This window comes from Garra rufa, chromosome 20, assembly GCF_049309525.1.
Source record: "Garra rufa chromosome 20, GarRuf1.0, whole genome shotgun sequence".
In the NCBI taxonomy this organism is placed as follows: domain Eukaryota; kingdom Metazoa; phylum Chordata; class Actinopteri; order Cypriniformes; family Cyprinidae; genus Garra; species Garra rufa.
The window spans coordinates 13,041,818-13,056,792 of NC_133380.1; the positions used below are offsets into that span (position 1 = coordinate 13,041,818).

At 34.6% G+C, this 14,975-nt stretch overlaps 1 protein-coding gene across 1 annotated transcript in view; it reads right to left on the reverse strand.

Annotated features, from left to right (window-relative positions):
* Positions 1-14,975, reverse strand: part of ttbk1a (tau tubulin kinase 1a) — a 40,936-nt gene that overhangs the window by 12,878 nt on the left and 13,083 nt on the right. Inside the window, exons 4-13 of the mRNA XM_073825992.1 lie at positions 14,865-14,938; positions 14,008-14,148; positions 13,785-13,889; positions 9,814-9,879; positions 9,598-9,690; positions 9,371-9,496; positions 9,100-9,254; positions 5,794-5,998; positions 5,505-5,668; positions 3,325-3,862 (exon numbers count right to left, since the gene is read on the reverse strand). Of these exons, the coding sequence (XP_073682093.1) occupies positions 3,325-3,862; positions 5,505-5,668; positions 5,794-5,998; positions 9,100-9,254; positions 9,371-9,496; positions 9,598-9,690; positions 9,814-9,879; positions 13,785-13,889; positions 14,008-14,148; positions 14,865-14,938 (1,667 nt within the window). The remainder of the gene's footprint in view (positions 1-3,324; positions 3,863-5,504; positions 5,669-5,793; positions 5,999-9,099; positions 9,255-9,370; positions 9,497-9,597; positions 9,691-9,813; positions 9,880-13,784; positions 13,890-14,007; positions 14,149-14,864; positions 14,939-14,975) is intronic.

Sequence of the window (14,975 nt, forward strand, 5' to 3'; positions counted from 1 at the left end):
GGAGGATTTCGATATAAGCCAAAAGGAGTTTTTCCTTTGCTAAAGTAAGTAAACTTTGCTAACTTTGCTCCTGTAAACAAACAAACAAACTTTTTAAAGGCGCATGCGCAACACTGACGTCCTATGTCATCTGCCCGGAACAGCTTCCTTGTACGACTGTTGGCGCACACTAAATTAAAGTGATTATTAAGTTTTAATTATCGTTTTTTTTTTCTTACAAAACTGCATCAATTCACTACAGGGGGCCTTTATTCACCCCCTGGAGCCGTGTGAGACACTTCTTATAATGGATATATGCACTTTATTGGACTTGTTTTGGACTGATGAAGAGAAACACCCACCCATTACCATAATAAAGCTTGGGAGAGCCAGAACCATTTTTAATATAACTCTAATTGGATTTGTCTGATAGAAGAAGTCATATACACGTAGGATGCCTGGAAGATGAGTAAACAATGGGTTAATTTTCGTTTTCGGGTTGAAAGCTTTTGCCTTTTAAATCATGTAGTGTGTACAAACGCTTAAACAGCTAGTTGATGCAATGAGATCAGCATGAGCACAAACACAACATGGACCCTTAATAGACAATGGTTTCATAACAAATGGCATACGATTATTTTGGTTTCTTGTCTACAAGCTTTTGTGAGCAAGATGTAAAATATTCCTGTGGTTACATCTATATTTCAAGGCCTTAGTAAGAAAGACTCATTATTCTTTGCATATGATAATAGCTTATTGAAATGCATTTCTACCTCGCAAATCTCTGCAGTGTGTACATGACCTTAGAGCAGTTTGAATACCCTCTTAGTTACAGCTGAGCTTCTGCATACAACAAATGTTCAAAATACCAACCGTGAACAAAGAAGAACCATTATATTGTACCAAATCATGTGAAAACCAAATGTTCGATGGTCAGAAAAGAAGAGATGAGGCATGAGTCTGTGTGTCAGACATAGTGAATTATAGAGAGAGTGACAGACGGAGAGAGAAGAAAGGGAGGAAGAAATAGTCCCACACCCTGTGAGACAACAGCACCACCCCATCAGCACTGGCTTTATATTTTGTAAAAGTGCTATAAACATATCTTAAGCTAGTCCAACTCTCCAGAACCAGTATTTCATGTTCGCTCTTTGAATAAGTAGGAAGGGAACAAATTTCTTTCTAAGGTAAAAGAAATCTCTGATGTTGCCCATTCTCTGTATATGGTGGGTGGCACCTCAATTAAAGGATTAGTTCACTTCCAGAACCAAAAAATTAGTTCTGTTCATGTCTTTCTTTCTTCGTAAAGAAATTATGGTTTTAGAGGAAAACATTTCAGGAATTGTATCCATATAGTGGACTTCAACGCGAGTTTGAACTTTCAAAATGCAGTTTAAATGCAGCTTCAAAGGGCTCCAAATGATCTCAGCCAAGGAAGAAGTGTCTTATCTAGAGAATCCATTGGCTATTTTCTCAAATAAATTAATATTTATACATTTTTTAATCACAAATGCTCGTCTTGTTAAGCACCATTGAAGTCCACTATGTGGATTTTTTTTTTTTTTTTTTTTTTAAATAATTTCTTTACGACTGAAGAAAGAAGGATATGAACATCTTGGATGACAAGGGGGTGAGTACAGTATTCTGTACATTTTTGTTCTGGAAGTGAACTAATCCTTTAAAGGAGGATGGAAAGTGCTCCAAAGAGAATATTAAAATGTTGTTATATATTTTACACAATGTAATACAAACATATATAATGCTAAAATCCTGACACTACTGTTCAAAAATATTTTAAAAATGTTTTTAATAAGTTTCTTATGCTCACCAAGGATGCATTTATTTAATTCAAAAACACAGTAAAACTTTAATAATGTAAATCATTGTTACAATTACAATCCAAATGTAAACGTTCAGGATTTTTTTTTTTTTTTTGATTAACATAAAGCACAAAAGAACAGCATTTATTAACAGATTTTTTTGTAATATCATAAATGTCTTTACTGACACTTTTGGTCAATTTAATACATCCTTGCTGAATAAAAGTATTAATTTTATTTAAAAAAATATTTAAATGGTAAATTATTGTCAAATGTATTAAATTAGTACTGAATTGTGTAAAATATAAAATAAAAAAATGCATTAAAATATTTAAATATACACCAAAATATTTGGAACGGTAAGATTTTGAATGTTTTTCAAAAAAGTCACTCTCCTTACTGAGCCTGCATTTATTTGATCCAAAGTACAGCAAAAAACTGTACAATTTTAAAATATTTTTACTATTTAAAATAACTGTTTTCTATTTGAATATATTTTATAATGTAATTTATTCCTGTGATTTCAAAGCTGAATTTTCAGCATCATTACTCTCATGATCCTTCAGAAATCATTCAAATATTCTGACTTGCTGCTCAAAAAAACATTATTATTATTATGTCGAAAACAGCTGAATTTTTTCAGGTTTCTTTTATGAATAAAAAGTTCAGAAGGACAGCATTTACCTGAAATAGAAATCTTTTGTAACATTATAAATGTCTTTGTCATCACTTTTGATCCTTGCATCCTTGCTAAATAAAAGTATTAATTTCTATAATTTCTTTCCCAAAGGAAAAAAATAAATAAAATACTGACTCCAAGCTTTTGAATGGTATAGTGTATAGTTACAAAAGCTTTTATTACAGATGAATGTTGATCTTTGGATCAATCAAATAATGTACTGTTTTAAATATTAATAATAATAATGAAATGTTTCTTAAACAGTAAATCAGCATGATGATTGATTTCTGAAAGATCATGTGACACTGCAGACTGGAGTAATGATGCTGAAAATTCACTTTGATCACAGGAATAATTTACATTTTAAAATATATTTAAAAAGAAAGCAGTTATTTTAAATCGTACACATATTTCACAATTTTACTGCTTTTGCTGTACTTTGGATCAAATAAATGCAGGCTTGGTGAGCAGAAGAGACTTCTTTATAAAACAAAAATAATCTTACTGTTGAAAACTTTTGACTGGTATTGTATATTAATAACATTTTGAAAACACATGTCACTGATTTGCAAGCAGAGAATTAACAATATAGCAAGATGCAATAAAAAATGCAGAAACCACAATATAGTGTTCCTGCCATCTCATGTGAAATTTCATTATCATTAACTTCATTATTAGCTGATAAAATCCAGTCTTCAATGCATGCAAAGTATAAACCTAGTAAAGCAAGTGTAAAACATCTGGACCACCACCATCAAATATTTTCAACCTTATTCACCTCAACCCCCCAACGCACTCCATCTTTAGCATAAGAATGTCAGTGCAGCTTAATCAGGACAATCTTACCTGTCTCTGAGGTCCGTTGGTGTCTGACTCTCTTCGCCGTGGCCTTCCGGAGGGTAGCGAGTGGCAGGGTGACTGCACAGGGCTCTCTGCTGATGTTGACTGGCCTTTCCCGCTCCTCCTGGACGCCTCCTCCTCCGTAAGAGGCAGCATGCCTCGGGTAGTATGGTCGCCATGTGACATCTTGGGTCTGACTGACGGATCTCTATGTCTCCGCCGCTCTTCTCCTTCCTCCAGAGGGCGTAATTCCTCCGGCTCCTCATCTGTAGTGCCGGAAGTAGTGGGCTCAGCCCCTGGGAGATGGTGGAAGTCTCTGAGCTCCATTTCTTTGTCTATGATAACCCACTCTTTGCTGTCAAAGTCTTCTTCTTCCGCAAGTGGGACAGAACGGATGAAGGCATTGCTGTGGGCTTCCTGGTCCACCGATGCAGACGCCTCATTACGACCACGGTCTCCACGGCAGCCATCGACGGACAGCATCTGAGCGGGCTGGGAGGAGTAAACGTGCCGAGAAGGAGAACCAAGGATGTCCATTCGAGAGCTAAGAATGGAATAAATTATGAATGCTAAATGATACAGAAAATATAAGTACGCTGCTGTTCAAAAGTTTGGGATCAGTACGATTTTTAAAGAAGCCTTTTCTGCTCATCAAGGCTGCATTTAATTGATTAAAAATACAGAAAAAAACTGTGATATTGTGAAAAAATATTGCAATTTAAAATACTGTTTTTTTATTTGAATATATTTTAAAATAGATTTAATTCCTGTGATGCAATGTTGAATTTTCAGCATTATTACTCTGGTCTTTAGTGTCAAATGATCCTTCAGAAATAATTGTAATATGTTGATTTATCATCAATGTTGGAAACAGTTGTGCTACCTTCAATTGGTTTTTGAACCTGTGATATTTTTTTAAGGATTCTTTGATGAATAAAATGTTAAAAAGAACAGCATTTATTTAAATGAGAAATCTTTATTAACAATATACACTACTGTTTCAATTTTAGGGTCAGTATTTTTTTTTTTCTTTCTTTCTTTTATTCAGCAAGGGTGTGTTAAATTGATGAATTGTTTTATTCTTTTAAAGTTTTTATTCATCAAAGAATCCTGAAAAAAGTATCACAGGTTCCAAAAAAATATCAAGGAGCACAACTGTTTCCAACATTGATAATAAATCAGCGTATTAGAATGATTTCTGAAGGATCATGTGACACTAAAGACTGGAGTAATGGCTGATGAAAATTTGGCTTTGCATCACAGAAATAAATTACATTTTAAAGACTGTTTTTTGAAATTGCAATAATATTTCATAATATTTATTGAGCATAAGAGCATGACGAGCTTTAAAACAAATTATATAAACTTATATAAAAAAAAATATTGATTATGAATTGGCACTGACCAAAATATTATGTAACAATAAATTACATTACTTCAAATGTCAACATTATATATATATATTTATAATTTGATTGGATTATATGCACTACTGTTTAAAAGTTTGGGGTCAGTAAATAAAAAAAAAAAAATCTTATATGCTTACCAAGGCTTTAAATGCATGCATTCGATAAAAAATGTCAAATATTACAATAATTTTAAGTAACGGTTTGCTATTTTAATATATTTTGGAATTTAATTTATTTCTGAGATAGAAAAGCAGAATTGTTATTACTCTAGTCTTCAGCGTCACAGGATCCTTCAGAAAGAATTATATGCTGATTTGCTGCGTAAGAAACATTTCTTTTTCTTCTTCTTAAGGTTAAAAACAGTTATATATGATGCTTTTTATTTTAGTGAAAACAAACTGTGATACTTTTTTTTTTTTTTGTTGATTAATAGCAAGTATAAAATGACAGTGCTCATTTAAAACATAAATATTTTGTAACATTTTAAATGTCTTTACTGTCACTTTGACCAATTTAATGCATCATTCCTAAATAAATGTATTATGTGTCTTTCAAAACAAAAAAATCGTAGTGGTCCCAAATTCCAAACTGTTTCAATGCCAATATTTGAATAATCCTGTGAATTAAAACTTTACCAATAAAAAACAGCTTACTTATTATAATACAATCTTAAAATATATATGACAAAACAGCATCACATTACATATTATGTCTCAAAACAGTAAAACTAATATTATTAAATGCATTGGACAAATCCTAAGTAAATTTATCACCCACCGTTGTCCGTAACCATCCCGTCCATCAGCGGCAGATATTCGGTCAGATTCAGGGCTGTTGACCCGTCGATACCTGAGCGAGTGCATCTGCACACCTGCAGAGTCCAAACCCCTTTGTGGCGACACAGGACACACACCCCGGCTACCATCTTCCTCTTGACCTCCCTGCAACATTAAATCAATCAACATTTAAGTGAAAATGATTTATAAAACTTCAAATAAATCATTACATCTAAGTTGTTTTACTCTACAGTAGTTGGTTGGATTGTGGTCATTGTACAGCTCTGCACCTTTCCAAGGTTAATCCTGAGTTTGTTCCGATTGAAGTCCGTCTCCTCCCATCCATCTGCGTCCGTAGGTAACTGGCTGCCATCAGCTGGCCGACCAGAAGGAATGGGAGGGGCATTTTCTTGGTCGCTTAGGTGCTCATCCTGTACAACGTCATCTGTGTTTTCCCTCTGATGGTCACCTGGCATCGGGGTCACATTTATAACCCTAAAGGTCGAAGAAAAGACAATCAATGCCAATAACAAAAAAACCTTGAATGACCTTAAAAATGTTTTTAGGGAAACCTACTTGAAAACTTTATTTATTTATTTATTAAAATATGACACGCTTCACCTTTAAAGAGTCATTTTCTGTAAATGTCACCCAGAGTTTCAAAAATACAGCGTCAGAGGGGGAACTCCTTTAAAAGTCAACAGACATTTTTCTTTTTCATGGTAAAATGTTTTTCATGTCCTGGAGCAATACAACAACTTTGCCTTAACAGAACTGCAGTGGACTAAAATAAGTCGGTGACATTTCCATCAGAAGCAAGTTTTTCGCCTCTCTGAACATATAAACCTACTGAAAACTATAATGTTTCAAGAAGCACTGGATGTTTGTGACCACTAAATCAAAAAACAGTCAATTTATCAGTATGCAAATAACAGTAATTAAAGGAGAACTCCGGTGTGATATTGACCTAAAGTGTATTGAATCATGATACCGAGTGTGAACGTACCTTGCATATTTAATCTCGGTTTGTGTCCAGCTGTCCGAAATCTGGGGTCAGTTAGCCGATGCTCACAACAGGTTGTCAATGAAAGTCAATCGGGCATCGAAGGAGCCATGTTAATAAATCACTGTTTTACGCCATTTACGAGGCACAAAGTAGCTCCACACTTCATCGGTAGACTTCCTAGGGCCCTGACATTTAAAACGAGACATTGAGAACTCAGGAAAAGCACCGGTAGTTTATTTACAAGAAGATTTATACAGACATCTTCCACCAGGAACAGAGCAGTCGCCGCCATCTTAAATGTAGTCACGATAAGTCGAGTGTCAAGCACGAAGGAAACTACAACCTGATACGTTGATAACCTGATAAATTCATTGGTGCTCCACACTCGATTTATCGTGACTAAGTTCAGGATGGCGGCTACCGGATTTTCTTTCCCAGGTACTGTCTGTATAAATCTTCTTGTAAATAAACTACCGGTGCTTTTTCTGAGTTCTCAATGTCTCGTTTTAAATGTCAGAGCCCTAGGAAGTCTACCGATGAAGTGTGGAGCTACTTTGTGCCTCGTAAATGGCGTAAAACAGTGATTTATTTACATGGCTTTTCCGATGCCCTGTTCACTCTCATAGACAGCCTGTTGTGAGCATCGGCTAACTGACCCCAGATTTCGGACAGCTGGACACAAACCGAGATGAAATATGCAAGGTACGTTCACACTCGGTATCATGATTCAATACACTTTAGGTCAATATCACACCGGAGTTCTCCTTTAAGTAAAACAAAGAAGACAACAGATTCAAGCTTGTGTATTTTTTCATTGCTTGTGTATTTCAGACTGTAAGCATGTCTTTTTATCCATCTGTACGGCTTTTACACCACAATGTGCGACAAATAACAAAGCCCCCCGAGACACCGTCTGTGAATTAGTGTGGGATTTCTTAAGTTCCAGGCATGTATGTGTGTTTGTGTTAGTGTACACGAGTATCTTTAACAATAAAGCAAGTGTGACAGATAGATATAGTTGTATTTTCTTGGTTAAATAAACATTGCTTACACTATCAGGGAAAAAAAATCTATTATTACAATATACATTTGAGGTTAAAAGTTTATATTCACCTTGTAAAATTTGCAAAATGGTAATTTTTTGACCAAAATAAGAGGAATCATACAAAATGCATGTTATTTTTTTTTTAGTACTAGCCTGAATAAGGTATTTCAAATAAAAGATGTTTACATATAGTCCACAAGAGAGAAAATAATTCATCTTTTGAGGACAACTGAGGGACTCATATGCAACTATTACAGAAGGTTTAAACGCTCACTGATGCTCCAGAAAGAAACACGACGCATTAAAAGCTGGGGGTGAAAACTTTTGAACAGAATGAAGATGTGTAGATTTTTCTTATTTTGCCTAAATATCATATTTATTTTCATTTAGTACTGCTCTTCAGAAGCTACAGAAGATACTTACATGTTCCCCAGAATACAAAATAAGTTAAATTTACCCTGATCTTCAAATTCAAAAAGTTTTCAGCCCCCTTGCTCTTAATGCATCGTGTTTCCTTTTAAAGCATTAGTGAGCGTTTGAACCTTCTGTAATAGTTGCATATGAGTCCCTCAGTTGTCCTCAGTGTGAAAAGATGGATCTCAAAATCATACAGTCATTGTTGAAAAGAGTTCAAATATGCAAAAAAGCTGAAAAACCAAATAATTTATGGCACCTGAAAGATTTTTCTGAAGAAGAGCGGGCGGTTTACGTTTTCAACGGGGTCATTTTTATAAATTCAACTATTATTTTCTCTTGTGGACTACATGTACACTTCTTGGATGTGAAATATCTTATTCAGGTCAGTACTAAATAAAAAATAACATGCATTTTGTATGATCACTCTTCTTTGGGTCAAATAGTTTTGCAGATTCTGCAAGGTGTATGAAAACTTTTGACTGTATTTTCAACTGTATTTTATTTGTTAACTTGTGTTCAGCTATTCTTTTTAATAGTTAACTTTTAACTATTTTTGATTTTTTTCAGATCATCAGTCATCAAAGCTCTGTAAATATTGGTCATAGACAGAGATTTACTTTAAAGTTCAACAAGCTGATTACTCACTAACATTAAACTCCCACAGATCATGTTTTCATGCCATTTTAAGTCTTAATTTGACATAACAAAGTGGTTATATCTAAATGTGTGAGTTGTTTACTTACTTTTTTAATTTATTCTTCTCATTAACGCCATTATATTGTTCATTCGGACTGATTCACCAAAGCAGAACGCGCACAAACACAAGAGGCCCCCCACCAAACTCATTGCACGCTTTAGGGGATCTGTTAAAACTCATTGGGCTCAGGGGAGGCAAGACAGACGTAGAATCCCGCTGTAACTTTACCTGCTGGTGCTGTTAGACAATGTTTCTTTAGTAAAACAAGTGATTTATAGACTTCTTAATGTTATATTTTGTAATACTGGCTTTATTTTTGTACCACAAATTTTTCTCTCATCCACTATTTTGAGAAGACACTGCCTCCCTTGCCTCCTCAGTGGAAATGCCCCCTCACGTGTAACATGTTCACACATGCATGCGGTTCTTACCCAACCATTGCCGCTGTAGGCCGTGTGTTCTGCTGTGCTGCTGTCGGTGTGGTGGCAGACATCATGGAGTCCGTCCCACTTTTCTCCCAATCATATGGCTCGTTCTCTGTGATGATGCGTTCTTTCATGCTGTTCTCGAACACTGACATCAGGAGCTGACATAGAAAAGACACCACAGGAAAGACCGCTCATGTTGTATCAACAGAATAGCAATAACATTTTAGAAAAGTACTGCATACTATGTGTAGAGAGAGTTTTTTGGTCTAGGTACCTGATAGTCGGGTTTGGTGTAGTAGTCAAGGCCTAAAACATGCTCCAGGAAGACATTAAACTCTGATGGCATGTGTTTAAGCAGCATCCTATGATCATAGCGCTCCTTAATCTGGCCCACTTGCTCCTAAATGACGCATATGATCAAACAATAGATTTCAGTGGTCTGAAATTTCATGATATTGGATCAAATAGATTTTTCAAATCAGGTAAGAGAAAACAGAACACCTTGTCTTTGATTTTCCTCCACGGCAGCTGCCCAGCAGCAAATTCAACCAGCATGTAAAACAATGACCATAAGTCATCATGGCGACCCATTTCCTATAAAAACAACACCAGAATTCTTTAAAATTAAAAAGGAAATAGAATAAGATGACTGTATCTTCTGTAAAATACATTGTTTGATATAAGTTCACAGTAAGCTGACTTAAATTAAGCACTTACTTTGTTTTTATGTGCATTCACAGATGCATATCTAACAGTCCCGCGAAATCCTGCAACAGTTCTGGGCTGAAAGCAGAATTGTATTAGGAAAAATCTGTCATTGATAAATGTATCTATAATACTTGTTAAGATGTTATAATTACTGTGTAATTTTATGGATTCTAACTTTCATTAGTGTAGCAACATGAGAGGGACACACAGTACACAACACACTCTGAAAGAAGAGGCACCATGACTTTGCCCAGGGACTGAACATGGCGTTCCATTCTTCCAGAACAGTGAGCACGCAACACCTTCCCTCACGTAAATGTACCTGTGTGTCTGTGTGCGCATGAGAGTGTGAGTCCCAATGGGTCTCTCTCACAAACACGCTCTAATTTCTTTTTGATTAACTGAATGACATGACAAGCAGCATCTGTTTCAGAACAAATGACATTTCAATTGGATGCAGTTAATTTTCTCTTGTCGTGTTCACTGTTTTATTGCCAATTATAGAGGCTGCACTTTTGCTGAACATAAAGGTCAAACTCTTGAAAAGAAATCTCACAAGCATTATTCGACATGAATTTATTAAATGGGCTTATTAAATGTATTATGTTAAATCAACTTTCCTTTGGATAAGAACATGATTAAGAATCATATGTAAAATTAAATGTGGAATGAATATTATGTGTAAAACTTTCAATTCATTTTATTCAATTGATTTATTCCAATAAATATCAACATACACTATATTGCCAAAAGTATTGGGACATCCCCTTCTAATGACGAGGTTGAACTACTTTAGTAATTTTCATGGGTATAAATCTTAATGTTTAAGCATGTAATGATATTCTACGGAAAATTGTGTGCTTCTATTATAGCAACAGTTTGGACACAACCCTTTTCTATTCTAACATGACAATGCCTCTGTGTATAAAGCAAGGTTCAAATAGAAATGATTGATTCAGTCAGTGTGGAAGAACTTGACTGTTCTGCATAAAGCCAAATCCTAATCCCATCTGAACTCCTCTGGTGTGACTTTAAATGCAAGCTTGAGCCAAAAACTCATTACCAAACACCAATGACTTGTACATATGGGTACAGTCATTTTAGACACTTCCAAAACTGGTGCAACATAGATAGAAATACATTTTTTAAATACATGAATTATGCTTCCATCTTTGTTGCCAAAGAAGTGCCTTTTTCTGTTCTAAAGAAGGGGGTGTCCCAATACTTTTGTCCATATAGTGTATGCACAAGTCATTGGTGTTTGGCCAATTTCCTAGAATATCATTAAATGCTTAAACATTCAGATTTGTACTTGTGGAAATTACTAAAGTAGTCAAACCTTTTATTAGAAGGGGGTGTCCTAATACTTTTGGCAATATAGTGTATAATATATACACACTACCAGTCAAAAGTTTTTGAACAGTAAGATTTTAATGTCTTTTTTTTAAAGAAGTCTCTTCTGCTCACCAAAGCTTGTATTTATTTGATCCAAAATACAGAAAAAGCAGTAATATTGTGAAATATTTCACTATTACTGTATTATAATAACTGCTTTCTTTTTTAAATGTAATTTATTCCTGTGATCAAAGCAAAATTTTAGCATTATGACTTGAGTCTTCAGTGTCACATGATCCTTCAAAAATCATTCTAATATGATTATGCTGTTCAAGAAACATTTTTATTATTATTATCATTTTTATCAATATTTAAAGCTTTTTTTATTAAGTTGAGAACATATTTTTCATGTTTCTTGGATGAATAGAAAGATCCAAAGATCAGCATTTATCTGAAATAAAAAGCTTTTTGTAACATTATACACCTATACCATTTAAGAGCTTGAAGTCAGTATTTTTTGGGGGGAAAGAAATTAATACTTTTATTTAGCAAGGATGCTTTAAATTGATCAAAAGTGATTATAAATAGATTTATAATATTACAAAAGATGTATATTTCAAATAAATGCTGTTCTTCTGAACTTTCTTTTCATCAAAGAAACCTAAAAAAATGTGCTCAGCTGTTTTTAATGTAATAATAATAATAAATGTTTTTTTAAAAGCAGCAAATATTAGAATGATTTCTGAAGGATCATGTGACTGGAGAAATTGTGTTAAAAATTCAGCTACGAAATAAATTACATTTTAAAATATATTCAAATAGAAAACTGTTATTTTAAATAGTTAAAACATTTCAAAATTTGACTGTTTCTGCTGTACTTTGGATCAAATAAATGAAGGCTTGGTGAGCAGAAAAGACGTCTTCAAAAAAACATAAAAAAGCGATGTCTAAAAGTAAATTTAGATAACAATTTGTGATTTTCATAGTATTTCATACTGTGAATAAGCTATAAAACGAAGATGAAAGTTCCATGAAGTCACTCACAATGAAAGTCTTTCCATTGGTGAGAGTATGGGGAGAAGGGAACAGATGGAGAAATACGTCAGACATGCACGTCATAACTTAAAACCCCAAACGAAAACTGCAAAAACAAGACAAGATGGTCAAACAAAAGAAAAAGCAGAAACAATGCACCAGGCAAAATTATACAAATGACCCCCATGCAATTCACTTCAAATGTGTCCATAGAAAATGTTAGTACAACAATTAAAAATATGTAACATCAACGAATATTAACAAAGAAATAAACAAACAAACATGGCAGCATGACTCAGGAACTTAATTGTCCTATTCATACTGTACGCTTTCAACAGAAGGCGACATTTACAGTCCTGAGGACACCAAAACTATTTATAATCCTGAAATGATTTATTCATATCTCATAAATGTGATGCACAACAGAATGGTTGCAAAACCACATCAAGGACATTTCGTCACACTAAAATTACAGCCTGGTTGTTATCTGTTTAACATTTTAAAGTATTTTTAATCTGCTGCAGTAAAAGACAACAGCTCTTGAAGATTGCAGAGAAAAACAGAGCCAAACCACTTTACTGCTGCAGCACTGAAGTAGAATAGATAGATAGATAGATAGATAGATAGATAGATAGATAGATAGATAGATAGATAGATAGATAGATAGACTAAAGCATGACGTTCTGTTTCCTGCCTGAATCGATGAGTACAGCTGACTCAGCTGTGCAGAGAGGAAAGGCGAAAGAGAATGAGGGGAAAACAGAGATAGAGCGAGCGAGAAAGAGAGAGAGCTGAAAATATTACACCCTCTCAGGCTGAACCTGGGGGCATTGCTCACTGATGCATGCAGTCTTATTAAATATTCATACCGCTGCACTAAAACCTGCACATACAGAGAAACAGAGAGATAGTGTGAATATGGAGGAGAGAGGAACATGTGCGAATGAAGAGCTCTTTGTGATGAGCTAAAAGAGGAAACAGCCCAGTGCCTGATTCAGAGAGCTCTGTAAACCTCTCATGAGCTTTCAGCTCGTCTCTCTGCCAGAGAATAAAGCCTTTTTATTGCTCAAATAAATCTCAGCCGCTTCTTAATAAAACAAGACCTTCGGGGTCAATCAAAAGACAGCTTAATATCATGGTAGTATTGTAATCAATAACACTGAATGACAGAGATGTCATTTTTGATGTACTTTTATTATTCAGTACATATGTGACCACAAAACCAGTCTTAAGTAGCATGGGTATCTTAGTAGCAATAGCCAAAAATACATAGTATGGGTCAAAATGAAATTTTGTACCATGAATATATATAAAAATTAAATTTTTGATTAGTAATATGCATTGCTAAGAACTTCATTTGGACAACTTAAAAGACGATTTTCTCAATATTTAGAATTTTTTGCCAGATTTTCAAATATTTGTATCCCGGCCAAATATTGTCCTTTCCCAACAAACCATACATCAATGGAAAACTTATATTAAATTTAAAAAATGTGACCCTTATGACTGGTTTTGTGGTCCAGGGTCACATATATACAATAAGTATTATTAACCAGTAAATAGTAAATCAACAATGAATAATACTAAAAAGCAATTAAACTGTGACATACCGGTCTGACTTCTCCATTGGTGTTTGTATACTGTCGTGCAAGCCCAAAATCTAGCATATAACATTTCCTGTATGTTGAAGGCAGCCTTCCCATGGCAAAATTTGACTGGAAAGAAAATCCAAAATAAATACTCAATAAATAAAATCACTTCTGGAAACCTAATGACAGTGTTGCATTGTGTTATTATTTTGAAGGCAATTACTGGAAAGCTATTAAACATTACCGGTTTAATGTCTCGGTGGAGAAAGCCAACAGAGTGAATGGCTTCTATAGATTCTAGAATCTGTTTTCCCAGGCGGAGGGTTGTGCTCATGGTAAAGGTGCCACGCGGCTGACTTCGCCTGAGATCTGCCAGGTTTCTACCCTGAGAGTGAGAACAAAGTGTAAGTGAAGCCCTAGCACCTCCATAACACCAGTGATCACAGTATTTCAGAGAAAACAGCATGTGATGGTGATATACCGTAAAATGTTCCTCAGTCTTTGACTGAAATATAATCACCAATCTAGTTAAAGGGATAGCTCACCTAAAAAATTGTCATTAATTACTCACCCTCATGTCATTTCAAACCAATAAGTCCTTCATTCATCTTCTGAACACAAAATAAGATATGTTTGATGAAATCCAAGAGCTTTCTGACCCTGCATATACAGCAAAGGTCCTACCATGGTCAAGGAAAACATATGAAGATCATTGTTAAAGTAGTCCATATGACAATAGTGGATTAACCATAATGTTATGAAGCTATCAGAATACTTTTAGTGTGCAAAGAAAACAAAAATAACAGCTTTATTCAACAATTTCTTCTCTCCCGGGACAGTCCGCTGCCATTATCAAGAGTACCACAACGTATGTGTGTGCATTCCTCTGTTAGTAAACAAGCTTTCATTTTATCAAAAATATCTTCATTTGTATTCCGAAGATGAACGAAGGTCTTACTTGTTCGAAACGACATGAGGATGAGTAATTAATGACAAAATTTTTATGGTGAACTATCCCTTTAAGGGTTACTTATTTGCATTAGTGTCGATGAGATTTGATGTTACTGTATACGTGACTAGTCATGAAAGGCAACTGTTTACCTGCAGCTGCATGACGACATAGTTGAATTTATCATTTCGCCCACAGCCTATGAATTTACACACATGGTTTTTACCTAAAAAAGAAAATAACACATTGAGAAGGTCATTTAT